The sequence below is a fragment of the Sciurus vulgaris genome (assembly GCF_902686455.1).
Source record: "Sciurus vulgaris genome assembly, chromosome: 10".
Taxonomy (NCBI): domain Eukaryota; kingdom Metazoa; phylum Chordata; class Mammalia; order Rodentia; family Sciuridae; genus Sciurus; species Sciurus vulgaris.
In genome coordinates this window covers 138,555,338-138,573,029 of record NC_136470.1, presented here as the reverse complement: position 1 = coordinate 138,573,029, position 17,692 = coordinate 138,555,338, and the positions used below count along the sequence as shown (strand labels likewise).

General features: G+C 51.8%; 1 protein-coding gene across 2 annotated transcripts in view; it reads left to right on the top strand.

Moving 5' to 3' along the window:
• KCNAB1 (potassium voltage-gated channel subfamily A regulatory beta subunit 1) overlaps nucleotides 1–17,692 on the top strand; it is a 365,851-nt gene that overhangs the window by 3,407 nt on the left and 344,752 nt on the right. Inside the window, exon 1 of one of the 2 annotated variants that reach the window (XM_079101119.1) lies at nucleotides 13,124–13,384. The exons of the other annotated variant lie outside the window; for it this stretch is intronic. Within the exon in view, the coding sequence (XP_078957245.1) occupies nucleotides 13,143–13,384 (242 nt within the window). The 5' untranslated portion in view covers nucleotides 13,124–13,142. Of the gene's footprint in view, nucleotides 1–13,123; nucleotides 13,385–17,692 lie in introns of those variants that run through there. 2 annotated transcript variants of the gene reach the window in all.

Sequence of the window (17,692 nt, the reverse complement as noted above, 5' to 3'; positions counted from 1 at the left end):
GTAGGAAATTCATGCCTTTGGATGTGAGTAGTTCTGACCCCTTTCTGGGCCATGCTTTGGGTTATGCTGTGGAATAATCTCACATGATGAGCTTGGTACTGACCCTGCTTCAGGGGTGTCTGGTAATGGCACTTGTGTGCCGTACGAGAGGCTCATCCCTGGTTCCCGAGCAGGAGGTACAGGCAAATGTTAGCTTTCCTCTAATGTGGACATCATTTGAAATTTTTTTCATTGTTTTGAACAATATATTTTTTTTCTGATTTTCAAAGTAGCAGAACTGCTGGGTGCAGTGTCATTCGCCTGTAACCCCAGCAGCTCAAGAGGCCAAGGCAGGAGGATGGTGAGTTCAAAGCCAGCTTCAGCAGCTAAGCCAGATCCTAAGCAACTCAGAGACCCTGTCTCTAAATCAAATACAAAAACAGGCTGGGGATGTGGATCAGTGGTTACACACCCCTGGGTTCAATCCCAGTACCCCACCTCCCCCCGAAAAAGTAGCAGAACTCTGCAGAATGGTTTGAAAACAGAAAAAAATGCAAAGAAGAAAAGGCAACACTGTTAATATTTTGATCTGTTTTTCCTAGCTCTTAGAATTGGAATCATACTGTATTTTCTGTTTTCTACTCCTCCTCCATTTAACATTATACCAATCTACTTTACTACCTTAAAAAACATTTAAGATTTTCTAAGGACTGCATCTATGACAATATTTTTGCTTAGCTCTTCTTTTTTGTTTACTATTTAACATTATTATAAATACTGTTACAATAAACATCTTTGCATCATATTTTGGAAAACTGTCTCTGGTTATTTTCTTAGGCTGTTTCCTGACATGGCTGTTCCTTTGCCCGCTGGGTGGCATATGCACATTTACATCCGTATCACACACACACATACCTGTTCTTTCTTAATGCACACTGTGCACTTGCTGTCTGGGAAGGTTTCTCTTCATGAACTTCCCCTGGCAATCTCCAAGCATGCTCCTGTCAATGCTTTCTCTACACTATGCTGTCTTTGCACGGAATCTTTAGCATTGAGTTTTATAGCTGACAAATTATTGGGAAAGCTAATTAACATTTTTAAGTCTCAATTTCTTCAACTGCAAAAGGAGATGAACGCTATTGTGAAGAACTGAAGTAAAACTGAAATGAGTTAATACACGAGTGATTTGAGAGAATAGTGTGCTGTTTTCACACTTTCCACGATGTGAGTTGAGATGTAGCCCAGGTGTGGTGTGGTTAAGGTGACGGAGATGATTAAGAGTTGAGTGATTCCTGGCACTGAGAGCTGAGTGGCCCGTGGTGTTCAGATGGTGCTTCGGAGAGACCATGGTACATTCCTACTGCAGGCCTTTCAAGGATTCAGGGGATCACCATCCTCCCTGGGAAAAGAGAGTTGGGGTGAAACACAGTGAGCTTTAAAATCCATTCAGGTCAGGTGCAATGGTGCATGACTGTAATTCCAGCAGTTGGGAGGCTGAGGCAGAGGATCACAAGTTCAAGGCCAACCTCAGCCAGATCTTGTTTCAAAATAAAAAATAAAAAGGGTTGGAATGTAGCCCAGTGGCAAAAAAAAAAAAAAAAAAAAAAAAAAAAAAAAAAAAATATCCGTACTAACATCCCACACCACAGCTTGAAATTATTGGGGACACTTAGTGGGGTAACCCTGCTAGTGAAAATCTAGCTTTAACATTCTGACAGTGATTTTTACCATCTCAATGACAGAAGCTATACTGAGTCACATTTCTGATGTTTCTTCTGTCATTGAAACTGCTTGACTTTCTACAAAGTGTCCACTTCTGTCCCCTTCTAGAAGTCTGGCTGTGTTTCTGTGCAAGGACAGGCAGTTCTCCGAGTCTCGAAGGACTCAGTTCCTGCCAACAGGGCCACCGGTGATCCAAGGACTTAGAAGACTCTGGCTGAGTTTATGCAAGAAGAGCTAAGTTTATGCAAACAGATAGCAGAGAACATGAAAATCAGCCATTGATTGAGCGTCTTGTTGGTACCAGGCCCCATAGGTGACAGGAAGATGAATTAGCACAGAACGTAGCTGTGCGCAGCCCAGGTGAGATAAGGCACGCACTGAACGAGAAGATTAGGGGTTTCAGGGGCACGGGCAAGGACTCCCGTCCAGAGTGACTGCATCTGTACTTGGAGGACGCACGGGGCTGGAACAGGGGCCAGGCGGCAGGAGGGAGCCGAGGCACCGGCTGTGGAAGCAGGGGTGGAGATGGAGAGGGAAAGCCGCTGTTCACGGGCTCCTGTGAGCATCTCAGAGAGGATCTTCCAGGGAGTGTGGTCAGGAGAACAAGAGGGGAGGAGACTGTTTCAGAGGCTGGGGAGTTGGGCAGAGCCCAGGAGGTGCTCGAGGTGGACACTAAGAAGAGGCGGCGGAGGGGAGGGGAGAGAATGGCAGTGAGGTCAGACGCAGTCAGTTGTGCATCGTCCAAGCTTTTGGCAGCAAACTGATCCATAGACAGGGAGGAGTCTGGGGGAGATAATGAAGCAGGTAATAAAGCAAAGTCTTCCCCAGTCCCTTAGGAGATGGAGCCTCGTGGACAGCAAATGCAGGTGTTCGCTTTGGCAAAGGAAGTGTTGGGGCAGAAGAGCGGGCCCTGGGGGCCTGAGGTCTGCAGGTGGGAGCCCAGCAGCACTCGCCTGGCCCCCGGGCTCTGGGTGCCTCCTGCCTGACAGGTCGTTGGTTTGGGGGCTCAGGCCACAGATCCTGGAACTGGCTCCGCAGCTGTGGGGCTTAGTTCCTTCAGCTGTCGCAGGTGGATGATGGTTGCATCAGTGCCAGAGGGTGATTATGACCAAATGCTTCAAGCAATGGGCACAGAACCCACCCTGGCACGTAGTCCACTGTGCGATTATGCAAAGGCCCTCTGCACAGTCCATGCCCTGATGTTATCACCGGATCTCAAGGACCACTTCCCCTTCCTGAATTGTAGTCCCTCTGATTTTGTAAAAGGGTGTAGGAATACCTTGCTCTTCTTGCAGTCTGTGTGAGGAGTCGCTGAAATGATGGGAGATGTCTGGTGTGCTCACACGGTCAGCTGTGGCCCTCTTCCCATCCTGCTTCTCTACTGACCCAGAACTTGGTGAGACAGTGGCATTGTTACTGGCAGCTGAGCCAGGGAAGCGGCCTGGGCCCTGGCTGGCTGGGTTCAGTCCCTCCCTGGCATAGAAACAAGCACAGGATGTAAAAAGGAAACATGAATTTAATGCCACTTGGCTCGACTGGGGAGGGGCAGCCCACTGTTTCTCCACTCATCTTAGGGAAGTGAGTACAATTTATAGACACCAAAGCTGGGAAATACACGTATGTAGATTAAGCCAGTCTGCTCTGGCCGGCAAATATGTCAGAATTCCTTTCCTTGGCATCTGCCTGGGTCAGGGGGTAGCTTTCCAGTTTCCACTCTCAGCAGGAGAAACTCTGGAGGCAGGAAAGCAGTCGTCAGGAAGTGCGTTGATTGAAAAGGCTCTCTGCAGCCTCAGGGAGAGGGTGTGCAGGAGGGAAGTGAGGGACGACGGAATAGCTCCGAATTGGTTAAACCAGTATTTTTTTTCTTGGAAAAGACCGTGATTAGATTACTTTCTTGTTATAGAGACAGCACTTTGTTTTCTAAAAGCTAATATCTCTTTTCTTGAGAAGGCACCACTCCCTTAAGGTTATATTTCTGTCTTGTTTATAGAGGTCACAAAGAAGGTTTTTTTTTTTTTTTTTTTTCAGAGATGTTGGAATACGAGGGACATTTTTATATGGCTTACTATGACTTTAGTCACAGGTCAGAAGATCACTTTTTTGGTCACTGCCAGCGATTTCGCATGTTAGAGCAGAGTTAAGCCCGCTGTGTGGTCGGGCTGGAGTGAGAAGGTGACTTTCAGCAGGACAGGACTTACCGGCTAGAGAAAGTCACAGAAGCCAGCAGGAGGGCTGGGGCTGCCATGTCCTGAAAGGGGGTGACAGTGACGATGCCCTTTGGCTTAAGGACACTTTGCACTGACCCATGAAGCGCTGAGTTGGAGGAGGATATTCCCGCCAGCACCCCGCCCCAGGAGCGGCCAAATACGCAGGGGTTCGCCTCAGCTGGCACCCAGTACTGGACGCCTTTTTGGTTACCTTGGGCAAACTGAGGCCGTTTCTCTTTTTTATCTTGCTGGCGAGTGTGCGTGGGCTTCCCCCCGAAGGAAGGTGGACGCCCGGAGGGCAGTGTGTGCATCTAGGCGTCTGACCCGCCCACAGGGCTCTTTCCCAGCTGGGTGCTAGGGGTTATATAGGGACGGCAGAGCTAACTGCTCCTCCCCAGGTCTCTGCCTTGCGAGGCAGGAGCACTGAGGAGGAGTCTGGAGCCATGATCCGAATCCTATTCTGCCAGTGACCATAAGCAAGGATTGTCAAGCTCTCCAGTGCCCAGCGCCTCCTCTGTAGCAGGAGACTAGACAATAGCGTCCCTGGGGCTCCTTTCCACCCTGAGCCTGTGTGGTAGATCACATCATCAGCTGGGGCCCAGGGGCAGGGCTTGAGCACCTACTCACCCCCTACAGAGATCGATCTCTAAAAGAAAAAGGGAGTGAGGGGATGCTTTGTTTTGGAGTTGGCAGAAGCGGCAGGAAAAAAAATCTCTAAATTTTTTTGTTTTTTGGTACCAGGGATTGAACCCAGGGATGCTCAACCACTGAGCCACGTCCCCAGCCCTTTGTTGTATTTTATTTTGAGACAGGGTCTCCCTAAGTTGCTCGGGGACTCACTAAATTGCTGAGGCTGGCTTTGAACTGGCGATCCTCCTGCCTCAGCTTCCCAAGCTGCTGGGATCACAGGCGTGCACCACCACGCTTGGTGGGGAAAAAAAACCTCTTTGATTTGCTATCTTCATAACTGGACAGCCAGGTGGCGGTGTCGCCTCTGCACCACAGGGTGCTGCCCTGGTCTGGGCCGAGTGTCCATCACTGCAGAGCACTGTCACACACAGCTCCCCAGCACCTGTGGCTCCTGACTGGGACGTGGAGGGACCCCTTCCTCCGCCTGTGGCCCTCGCTTCTTGCCCTGCTCATGGCAGGTGACGGCGGGAGGGTCTGGGAAGCAGCTCTGACCGAGAGGCCGTGTCGTCGGGCGGACTCTGGATTCCAGTGTTTCTGCAGGCTTCTTACCCCTGGAGTTCCTTCTGCCCCGGGGCTGGGTAGGTAAGGGCCCAGGGAGGCCCCGGTGTGGCATCTTCTACTAGATTAAGGTAATTCAGATTCGGACGCTGGGCTTCAGTTGGCCCTCGTCCAGCTCCCCCCCAGCCATGCTCTGAGGGACACAAAGGTTAGAAACCACAGCCTCCCTGGCCTTTCCAAGTTCAGCCTGTGGTCGTCACCCCGTGGCATGTGCTAATGCCCGGCAGGGTTGTCGCGGTGTGTGCTTCTGCTCCCGGGAAGGAGGAGACACAAGTCTCACTCCTCTGGAGATGGTGGTTGACACGCTGCTACCTTCCCTGGGTAGGTGAGATGCCATCAGCTGTCACCTTCCAGCCTTAGAGAAAGTCTCCCTGACGGGGAGCTCTGTGTACCGGTGCGCACGGCGTGACCTCACTTCACAGAGAAACTGGCCACGTGTTTCCAGTCACCAGGAAATTATACTGGGCTCCGGACCAGCTCTCTGCTCTGGCACCGCTGCAGGGCTGCTGGACACTGATCCCAGGAGGGCTGCCCTGGACAAAGTGAAGCCTTCTGACGGTCACCCAGCTGCTAAGCCCCGACACTCGGTGGCTGCCTGCGGAGCTTTGTGTCTTACTCCTAAGTCTGATCAGCAGTCCTGCCTTTCAGCGGGGTCCCGTTCAAAGCCTGACGCACTGGCCTGGTCTTTTCCTGAGGCTTGGCCTCTCCTCTTGGAGCTCAGCTTTGCTGTTTCACTGAGAATGCTGGGGACACCTGGGAAACCTGTGCCTGGTGGTCTGGAATTGGCCTGGTAGGGACAGGGGACACTGGCGAGGTGCACAGCCCTCTCATGTCGGTCTCTGACACTTGGCTCCAGCTTGGTCCCCCATCGCCCAAGGACTGCAGAGGCTGGAGAAGTCTGGTCTGCTCCTGCTGGCACCTCCGCCCTGGGCCTGGGGTGGGGTCCTTGGGTACAGTGGACCCTCCCTGCTGGCGCCAGAGACCAGGGCTGGTATCTCATGAGGCAGGATCAGGGACATAGAGACAGAAGTCGGCACCGGGATGGCCGGAGCTCCCAATCCAGCCCACCTGAGAACAGGCGAGGCAGGTGCTGTCAACAGGAGCCGCTGAGCTGGCGCAGGTGCACACCTGCCATCCCAGATGCTCAGGCTGAGGCAGGAGGATCCCTGGTTCCGGACCGGCCTGGGCAACTCGGACAGACCCCATTTCAAACAAAACAAAGCAAAGCAGGGCCAGCCAACGTTCAGTGTTCAGCACACGTTTTCCAGTAATGCACCCGAAGGATTCTTGATGGCAGACAAATCATCTGTTCCCAGCAGCAGGACACGTTGTCCCCGTCTCTGCAGGTGACCTCGGGAAATAAACCCGCATGTCTGTAACCAGGGCTGGCCTTCCTTCTCCCGTGGCCATCCTCCTTTGAGACCCATCCTCTGTTGAGACGGTGCCTGGCTCTGCGTGGCCTGTAGGAGTGGGGTGCCCAGTGGTAGTTGGATTTGTGTTCCAGGAACTTTGCTTAGTTACAAATGTCTCCCATTTGAAACATGTCACTTAAAAAAATATCAAAAGCCAAAGTGCGCCTTGCAGCTTAATCTTCATATTTAACTTGCTGACAGCAATGAACATTAAGAACCGAGCTGTCCCAGGGCTGTTGAGTCATGCAATTACCTCTCGGACTGGGGGTGCTGGTCGGTGTAGACGATTCCTGAGCGAAGCATCCGAGCCCAGCTCCCACTCTTCAAGCTTAGGAACTCGCGTGACGTCACCATCGAACACCAGTTGTTTGTTGAACAAAATATTAAAGACTTAAACCTGATTGCAGTGTTTTACGCTCCTCGTGGTCATTTATCCCAAAAGAAAAGGGAAGAATATTATGTTTAAATGATGTATGACTGTATTTTTCAGTTAAATGAATTTTCAATGACGTCAACATCCAGAATTAGTTTAAAAAATAAAAGCGGAGGAAGGGAAGGCGCGGCTCTGCTCTAAGTTCCCGTCTCTGCTCAGGCCAGGGGCCGGTGATGGGGAAACCGTCCTGCCCAAACCGTGACCGCAAAGACTCCTGGTTGTGAGCCGAGATCCTCTCCGAGGATCGTGAGATGCGGGCTTCATGGTGTCCGATGGTTCATTTGCCGATTCTTGGCTGTGTTCTGTCCAGTGGGATGGCTGAAGAGGTGACCTCTGGACCGTGCGGTCATTGGTGTCCTGGGCTGGTGTTTCAGTCTGTCTGGGGAAAAGCCAGGGGCTGAAATTGCTTCACGGTGGCATTTCTCTTGGAATGATCCTTAGAGATTTTAGAGAAGCCAACCGCAGAGAGCGTGTCTTTCACGATGCAGGCGGGACACTGGCATTTCAGAGTCTGCAAATGTCCAGCCAGAGGGGACGTGCCATCACAGGTCGGGTCAGCAGAGGGGACCGTCCATTTTCCTCCCAAAGCGGAAGCACAGCCTTTCAGTGGGGCCTGGGAGCTCCAGTCAGGGTCTAGACATCTACGATTGCTATGCAGTGAAGTGGCCTGTCAAGAGGCAGCCTGGGCTGCCTGAGTTCAATCCCCCACAAAATGTGAATGTGTGTGCCTGTGTGTGTGTGTGTGGTGTCCAGGAAACACGTTTTTTTTTTTTTTTTTACTTTATTTTTACAGATTGCATTTTGATTCATTGCACACAAATGGAGTACGACTTTTCATTTCTATGGTTGCCCACAATGTGGATTCACACCATTTGTGTAATCATACATGTACATACATGTACATACATGTACATACACCATTTGTGTAATCATACATGTACATGGGGAAATGATGTCAGTCCACTATCTTTCCTTTCCCCACTCCCTCCCTCCCCATTTCCCTCTGCACAATCCAAAGTTCCTCCAGTCTTCTCTTACTCCCTGCCACCTGCCCCCCGTTATGTATCATCATCCACTTATCAGAGAAAACATTCGGCCTTTGTTTTTTTGGGCTTGGCTTATTTTGCTTAGCATGATATTCTCCAACTCCATCCATTTAACCAGCAAATGCCATATTTTATTCTTCTTTATGGCTGAGTAATATTCCATTGTGGAAACATGCTCTTTATCCCTGTCCTTTATAATTGACTGCCGAATATTGCCAGTCTACCTGGGTGTTTGTTTCTTTATCTGTAAAATAAGAGAATTGAATCAGTTGATTTCTCAGATTTCTATGGCTCTAGTTAGAATCCTAACTTTTTTTCTTCTTTTTTTCTGGATGAGTCTTAAGCACCTACAGAATGGAGTGGAACCTGGTTTGGGTGGAGAGATTTCATCCAGACCCCTCGGCAGTACGGCAGTACCTTGTATCATGAAACTGAAACTCAATTTTGAGGCCCTGCTGAGATCTGCTTTTCAAAATTTGTGTCTTGCATCCAGGGTTCTAGACCCCAAGAGAGTAATGCGTGGCAGAGGCTGATGAGCCCCCAACAGAGTATGTGGGCTACAGTGACCACAGTCTGGCTGACCTCGCAAGCTAGACCCGGGCAGGATGGACAAGCAGCGAGGCCCCTGGTGTCCTGGGGGCATCTTCCCATGTTGGCCTCAAGCGTGTCCCGGCTTCACAGTACGAGAGCCCCAGCTGGACAGTGGGCCGGGGCCTTCTCTCTGCCCTCTCTGCCCTCCCGCCCGCCTCGTCCCGGCCTGGCAGGCGTGTCGGAGGCTCCCGGCCTCGGGGCACCTCCACACCGCTGGGGCCCTTGCTGTCTCCTTGCTCAGGCTCAGAGCCGCCTGGCGGCCTCCTCGGGGAAGACTGGCCGCAGGAGCAGGCAAGCTGGCCCCAGGCGGCTGAGGACCACGAGGGGTGTTCACCACACCGCAGGAACCCCACTCCACCGTGCCTTCTGGTGGCAGGTGTGGGTCCCGGGTTAAGTCCTGGGGCCAGTCCTGCCCAGACGCCCTCTGGGGCCCAGGCAGAGCCATGGGCCTGGCTGCCCTGGGCCGGGCCTCGTGTCCACTAAAGCAGCCGTAGGTGTCTACCCGGCACTGTGTGCTAGGGAGTGTTGGATGCTGCTGTGGGGCCAGAGCCTGTGACCTGGGCTGCAGGGACAGGGGAGGTGCAGGGGCAGAGCAGGACACTGCCCTCGGGAGCCAGGGGGAGCCCAGCCGACTTCCCATGCCACCCGACTCCCCGACACACCAGGACAGTTTCACTGTATTCCTAGAAAAATCTGGTCTGCAGGGAGGCGAGGGTTCACCTAGCAAAGGGGTGAGGAGGGACACGGGGCGCAGTCCCAGACTAGACGCAGGCCTGGCTGCCACCTCCGGAGGAGCCCCCGCCCCCGCCCGCCTCCCTCGCCGCTGCCATTGCTCTGGGCTCTTCCCGAGTCCCAGGTTCTGTCCCAGACTGGGTGTGCGATGTCCTCCCCTGCCCACCTCTAGCCTGGGCGTCCACAGGTCCCTCTCCTCCACCAAGAGCTGCGCGGGGGCAAAGGCCACGTTGTCACGGTGCCCCGTGGATGTGACACGCGTATATCTAACCGAGGCCTCACCACCTGCTGAAGGATCCCGTGGCGCTCTGGAAGGTGGGCAAAGGTGGTGTGATGAGGACAGCCCCCCAGAGGTCCCGGGGGTGGAGGCAGATGGAGCTCCAGCGAGCAGACCAGTGAACAAGAGCAGAAGACCGCGTCCCATATGTAGGACAGGGAAGTCTCCGACTCTGCCCCGGGGCCCCTTGTCCACGTTCACTGAGGATGCCCAGGCGCCCCTCTGCCCTGACACGGGAGCGCGGTCCCATGGTGCCAGCCCCACCGGCTCTGACTTCAGCCTCGGATTCCAGACCGACACCATGCTTACAAGACCGGAACACGTCCTGAATCCAGGATGCAGTGTCCGCGAGTCACCCTCTAGCCAAGGACAATCTGAGACCTGGTCACACGTGTGCTTGGTGTATTCCAAGAATAACAGCAATCTTGTAGGGCTGGCATTGCAGAGAACCAGCCAATGATTCATGGAATTCAAAGTTTGGCCCGTCGACACAGGAAGGGCCCCTCTTTTATTGCATGTCTAGCCCAAGGAACTTTTAAGACTCACAGAACATTAGACCTGGAAGAGCTTAGAGATTCCCAGACTAAGGGAAAGAGAGGTCAAGACCTGTCTAAGGTCACAAAACTGTTTAGGAATGCTGGACAAATGTGGATCAAGCCTGCCGACCACCCAGAGCTGTGTGACCTTCTATTTGTGTCTGCTTCCGAGTCCCAGGGCCTCTTGTGTCCTGGACTAGTCAGCTTTCTGTTGATGTGACAAAACAGCTGAGCAAATCAGTTGAGGGGAGGGTGATTTGGGCTCATAGTTTCAGAAGTTTCAGTCCATGGTGGACTGGCTCTCTTGTTCCTGGGCCCATGATGAGGCAGAAGATGGAGGTGAAGGGGATGTGACAGAGCAAAGCGGCTCTGCTCGTGGCAGCCAGGAGAGGAGGGGGGGAGAGGGAGAGGGAGAGGAAGAGAGAGACGGAGAGAGAAAGAGAGAGAGAGAGAGAGAGAGAGAGAGAGAGAGAGAGAGAGAGAGAGAGAGAGAGAGAGAGAGGGAGACAGAGAGAGGGAGAGAGGGGGAGAGAGAGAGAGTGAGAGGGACAGAGAGAGAGAGAAAGAGAGAGTGAGAGGGAGGGAGAGAGGGAGAGGGAGAGAGGTGTGTGTAGCTGACCCCATTGCTCTTGGGCCTGAGACGTCATGGTGGAAGGGCACATTGGAGGAAAGCTGCTCCCTTGGAAGCCAGGAGCAGAGGGAGGAAGAGGATTCAGCGACCTTCTCCTGCAACGGGGCCCTGCCTCCTGGTGTTTCTGCCTCCCGACAGCACCATCAGCTAGTGACCAAGCCTCTCACATGACTTTTGGGGGACCTTTGAGATCCTAAGCGCAGCATGCCCCGTCAGCAGAATGTGGGCAGGTGGCCCCCTGGTCAGATGGCCTGCTGCTTCCCTCACTCTGCTGGCCCTGAATGACACCTGAAGATTCTGAAGAGAACAGGACCATCATCCTTCTGGAGACACAGAAGGACCAGCAAGAAAGACCACCCGGGCCCTCAGCCGCCCAGAGCCCCCTCTCACAACCTCCGACATTTCATTTAAAACTGATTCCGACTGATATCGACACCAAAGGGACAAATGATTCCCTTAGGCAATGTGGTTTCTTGCCTGACATTGGCCAGCTTTTAGAACTTCATGAGAGGGAATTCTGGTTTGGGATGGATGTTTGGCTCCCCAGGGCTGCACTCTGTGTTCCAGGGGGCAGAGAAAGGGGGTCGCCAGGGAGAGGGCTGGGTCTCACCTTGCAGGGCCGCTCCCCGCCTCCTCCAGTCTTTCTTAGTGGGAGCTCCTAGTCCCTGTCCCCATGTCCTCAACCCTGCATGTCCTGTCACTGCAGGGGACAGGCCTGCAGGCCCTTCATGGGGAGCAGAAGGTCCTCCTCCACTGGTGCTTTCTCTGGATTTTCAGGGTTTTTCCTTCCGATCTCTTATTTCGCCCTGGAGATGCAGGGCTGTGGCTACTGGGGTGAAGAGGGGACAGGCTGGCCAGAGGGGAGGCGGTACGGCGAGCTCAAGCTGGAGCAAGCATACGGAGAACCGGGAGACGCGGCCCGCGTCGCGAGCTGACCATTCCGGAAGCCACAAGCTTGCTTCCAAGCAGGCCTCCCCCGCAGGTCCTCAGGGCGCTGGGGCATTAAGATGTGTGCTTGCAGGGAGAGACGTCAACACCGTCAGACAGCAGGAGCCTGTGACAAGGACATGAACATAGGCAGGACACAGAAGGGCACCGAATGACTTTGATTCATGCCATAAAGATGATATGTCATTTCAGATTTTTTCAGTTTTTCTGATTACCTAAAAAAAAAAAAAAAAAAAAAAAAAGAAAGAAAGAAAATCTCGGATTTGTGCTAAATCTCAGACACGCCCCTCACACAGCTTTTAAACTCCTCCATAGAAACACAAAGGTTTAGGCTCCTCTAACAAATGACCGTAGACTCCATAACTGAAGCAATGAACATTTTATTTTGCATCTATTTTCTCCCTGTCTATAAAGTTCTTTTATAAAAAAAATATTCTCCACAAGGTCTTTGATAGAGTAAAAGCATTTAATGTGGATGGGATTCAGTTTTTTATTTTCCCTTTTGTGGTGTGGACTGTGCTTTTGGTGCCAAGCCTAAGCGCTCTTCGCCAAGCTTTAGGTCCTGAAGATTTTCTCCTATTTTTAGCTGGAAGTTTTAGAGTTTTGCACTTTGCTTTTGGGCTCACGATCCGTTTTGAGTTAATTCTGTGTAGGTACGAGGTGCAAGTTAGGTCCGCTGATTTTATCCACTTCGTGTTTGTCTCACCTGTGAAGGTCCACCGGCCCCCGGCGCCCCGGTGGGCAGCTGGCCTTCCTCACCCGCCTGCTCTCACACTTATCCAAGACCCTGGCCACGTTGGCTTGGGCCTTTGACTTCCTACATCCACCTGATTGATTTTTCCTATCATTAGCAGCAACATCTGAGAAAGGAAAAGGCTAATGGACTTTTTACCCAAATGATCATGCTGCTAGTATAAACAACTATTTGGTCATGAAAATTTCACGATTTCAAGAGGTCTCATTGGCCCCGTATGAATCATCCCCACGGCCTGTGGTCATGATGAAAACAGAAGCATTGGCACACTTCCTACCAAAATATTTCCTTTTACCTAAATAGAAGGACATGGGAAAGAGTGCCCATACTTCTTCCCCAGGGCCAGTACATACTTGCTTACGTTTAACTCTGAGAACTTTAAAGACGCAAAAAAGTGACTGAATTCTGTCAGCCTCCTTTTTACCCAGGTCTTGGCAGAGACGTGTAACCGACAGCTCTGCTGGGGCCTGAGGGACCTGCCTGTGTGCAAGACAACAGTAAGGGACATCTAAAGAAAACACGCCGATCCCTTTTAGGGACACCCCAGAGCCAGCCACCAAGCCAGACCCGGCCAGCCCCAGTGCTGAGTGCTGTGCAGTTAGCTTTGCCTCCTGTGGTTTGGAGACATGCATCTGTACAAACCTGCCTGTGCAGACATCCCCAGCCCCAAGCTGGGTCTGCCCAAGTCCAGCGAATCTGCCCTAAAGTGCAGACGACATCTGACAGTGACCAAGACTCAGCCCCAGGCAGCCTGCTGGCCCATTCGGCCGAGTGGAGCAGCAGAACGGAGATACCTGGAGAAGTTCTTACGCGTCCATGGCATCTCGCTGCAGGAGACCACCAGGGCGCAGACGGGCATGGCGTACAGGTACTGTCCATCACGGTGTCACCTGCCAGGACATGGCACTGGCCAAAGGTCATTGCTACTAAAGAAATAAGGTTTGAAACGGCAAAACGCAACGTTATAGAGAAAAGGCAAATAAAGACAGTGAGCCCTCTTCTTGCCATGCCTACTTTTTGAGCTTTGACTTATCTTCTTTGCTCAAAGAGACAGGTGGGCTCACCTGTGGAAGGTCCTAACCAAGTGCTGCAGGTAGAAATAAGGGTGGCTGAACAGGTGGATGACTTAGCAGGTCGAAATGATGAATAGGGACTCATTCTTCTCCAGGCAATTTGTAGGTTGAGTAGAATTGCTTTCTACTGCTGCTTGGGCTTAAAATCTGTTATTTTTCTCTAACCCTGAATCACGTGGTGTGTGCCAATGGCTAATAAAGTAGTTCAAGTGCTTCTTGAAATGACAGGACTTTTTATCAATGTAGCCCAAGAAAAATTACTGGTTGTGTGCTAGAATCTCAAGATCATTATTTATTCTATGAAAGATTAATGAAAGGGAGGCATGTTTTCCCGGTATGGGGTTGGACGTGTAGTCTTTATAAATTGCTCTGAGATGCAAAATATCATTCTTTTTCAGAGCAATTAATGTTCAAATGTTCTGTGTTTAGCTAAGTCACCCAGCAGCAAATGCTTCCTTGACTGGAACCCAGGGTTTTGTTTATTTTTATTTTTATTTTTATTTTGGGAGGGGGTACCGGGGGTTGAACCCAGAGGGGCTTAACTGCCAAATGGTTAATCCGCAGCCCTTTTTATATTTTATTTTGAGACAGGGTCTTGTTAAGTTGCCTATGGCCTCTTTAAGTTACTGAGGCTGGCTTTGAACTCATGATCCTCCTGCTCAGCCTCCTGACTTGCTGGGATTACAGGTGTGCGCCAGGCACACGGCCAACACCCAGGGTTTTAAACATCCTGGCAGTTGAGTAAACAAACACCAATGAGAAGAGCAGGGCCCTCGGAACAGGAAAAGCAGTTAGTATTTGTAAAAGTGGTTGTCCCAGCTAAAGTCGGGCCTTCTGCTTCTCAGGGTGAGATTATTTCTGGTGTACAAGATGTCCCCACTGAGTTCTTCTCATAATCTTGAGGTCTATTTCAGCACAGTAGCTACTGCTCTAATTTATTGGCTAATTTTATTAATAAAGCAATTTGCAATGATATGGCTCCTCTCTGGAGAGCAAAGTATTTCACACAGACTCTTTATGTAATAAGGGCTTGCGCAGAAGAGGGGTGGACTCCTGCGGTTCACGGGGAGAGAAGGACAGCCATCCCATCATGCCTCAGAAGGGAGCCTCGGAGGGTCTTGCCACCTCTCCAGGGACTCGGGCTTGGTGGGTGGCAGGTGCTGCCGGCTCCCCCTCCTCTCCCTCCCTCCTGGCCCTCCGAGGTCCTAGTGATGGTGGAGGTCAGAAGAAGGGGAAGATGGACTGCTTCCTTTAAAAATCAATCCGTCTCCATGTCTTTGCCATAGGAGGGGCTGTCAGCTTGAGCTTCTCGTGAACCTGCAGAGGGCACGCCCCCCCAGAAGTCCTGGTTCTAATATTGCTGCCACGTCTTGTGCTGTGTTCAGACATAAATGTACTCTAGGACAGTGCTTCCTGAAGGATTATGAAGCAGAGGAACATGTTCCTAAAACAAGAAAAATCAACGCAGCCTCTGTGGAAGGCGGGCCTGGAGCCCACCCGCCAGAGAGGAGCCCATCTGCCCGAGGAGCCATTGGCCTTCAACTGCTCCCCAGGTGCCTCTGTGGCTGGGCACTCCCCTCAGCTGAGAGTACAGGTCTGGGAAAACGCCTCATGATGCCTGGGGAGGCTGGGCCTGCTCCCGGAGGCTCCCAGATGAGCAGACCTTCACATTCTACTTTATCCTGATTTCACCCCCAGGAAAAAGGGATAAGCTGTGTCACGAGACCTCTTATTTTTTCTGTGTTCTTAATATTTAAAGTACATTATTTCACCTGTTGGGGAAAGAGAGTAATTTTGGAATTAAACAGACCAGAGTTCAAGTCCCAGCCCTGCCAGTTTTAGGACCATCGCATTGGTCCAGACGTGACTCATAAATGGCCAAACACAGTGGGTGCTCACTAAGTGCAGGCTCTTCCCACTTATTTGATAGTGTCTGTCTAAGCATGGGGGGAGATGAAAGCCCCTTACCCAAAACATACATTGATAAGAGATTATCCCAGAAGAAAAAGAAAGAGTAAAGCAATCGCTGTGATCCACACCACGTTGGTTTCCAAGCTGAGCTTTAGGATTCAGGGTCTGGAGGAGCCAGGGAGCTGTTTCTCTTCCTAATTTGGTCAAATGCCATTGCAGCCTTCAGCCTGTACCAGCTGCTGGGGCCCTCGATCATCTGTGAGAGCATTATGTTGTGTTTCCATGGAGACTTGGTTTATTTCTAACTAAGGTTGACCAGAAGAGGGGAACAGATCAGCAAATGTGCAAACACACGTGTGGACTGAAAGAAAACCGGGGGGAACGGTTTGAGATTTGTGTAGCATGCCAAGTGGGTACGTAGCTCCTTCTGCTGGCTCAGACTCCTCAGCAAAAATAGGAGTCTTAAAATTTGTTTCATTAGTGACTATGAACTATAAGGTAGTCAGTCACCCACGAGGGTCTGATAGTCACCTCTAAGAGGCTCGTACATGGCACTGACTCCAAGCCAGACCATAACACGCACCTGAGTCAAGGTTGAATATACTGAGGGGTGGTTTTATCAATGCACAAAAACATCTAGACTAAGGGAAGATGCAGCAAAGACTTAACTTGGCGGAGATTTTCTAGTGTCACGTTGGCAGGAGGAACACTAACAAATGCAAAATGAAGTTCTGATCCAAGGGTCTGCAAACTTGACCTGAAAACAGCTGGAGAGTGAACATTTCAGGCTTGGGGGGCCACGCCAGCCTGAGGCAGAGCTGCTGACCTCCTGCTGTAGCAGGGGGCCGTAGCGGTTGACCACGGGCATGTGGGTGGGTGTGGCTGTGTTCCAATGTGACTGTAGACACTGGCACTGAATGCCAGGCAATACTCCCATATCACAGGCCTTCCCTGACCCCAAGCCATTGAAGACTGCAAACAGCTTTCTCTGGGCCATAAAAAGATGGCAGGCAGGACTCAGCTGACAGGTGGTGGGCTGGCTCCTGGTCTGGAACAAAGCCTTTGGTCGTGCGTGATATTTGTGTTCGATCTTAAAACTTTTTCATTTCCAGAGGCGTTTAAGGAGCATGGATGCACATAATTCAGAAAGAGAAAATTTAATGTAAAAGATGAAGAAAAAAATGGGGACATGAAAGACAAAAAGCAGCAGCAGAGCCTTACCCTGCAGGCCCTGGTGCCCTGTGGACAGGCCAGCGTGGCTGCAGGAGGTGAGCCTGCGCGTGGCTCTGCACTTCCCAGCACCAAATGGAGGGGTCGTGGTGCGGCTCGTGTCAGCCACGTCAGCCATCCTCCAGGCAGGGGAGCCAGTGGGGCAGTGGTCCACTCTTCCGAGCTGCAGATCCGCCTGCGGTTCCCCTGTGGGAAGTGAGAGGGCCCCACAGCAACATCCCTCAGGCTAGCATAGTCGAGACCCTGGGGCCCTTCCCCCTGGGGTCCTCTAGGTGCCATCACACCCGATAGTGTCACCAAGGCCGAAGCGTGCAGGAAGCAAGAAAGGAGGCGAGCTTGAACGAAGCCACACCGCCAGCTGGGGATGGTTTATGCTTTACAAGCCCCTGAGAATGAGCCGCATTTCTCTGCTATTATTACTACTATTATTATTATTTTGGCAGTGCCAGGGCCTGCCTGGGTTCATGGAATGAAACAACTGAAAATAACAAAACAGAAAACTGCATCGTTTGCCAACGGAGGCTCAGTTTTTCTGTCCTTTTGAGCTGAGGTGGGGAGAGGAACATCAAAGAAGAAAAGGAGAGGGGGGATTATCCACAGGGGACAGACCTCAGCGATAATCTGTGCTTGAAAGAAATCAAGACTCAGCAATGTTGGGCCACTACTCCGGGGTCTCCTTTCCAACTAGCAGTGGGGTTGGGCCTTGAGCCCCTGTCCCTTGGGTCCAGTGCAAGCTCTGTCCACACTCCAAGCTAATCTCCAGCTCCCCAGCCCCTCGCCCCCACCTCAACCGCCTGGCCCCTGCACCCCCCACATTCGCATCCTTGCACGTGCACACACGCGCCGACACGTGTACACGCGCACAGCCTCCGGAGACCGCCACAGATCCAGGCGCATGCGCCATTGTGCTCTGCTTTCAGGCGCCCTTCTTGTGCCTTGGCTCTGTCACTGGCTTCAGTCCT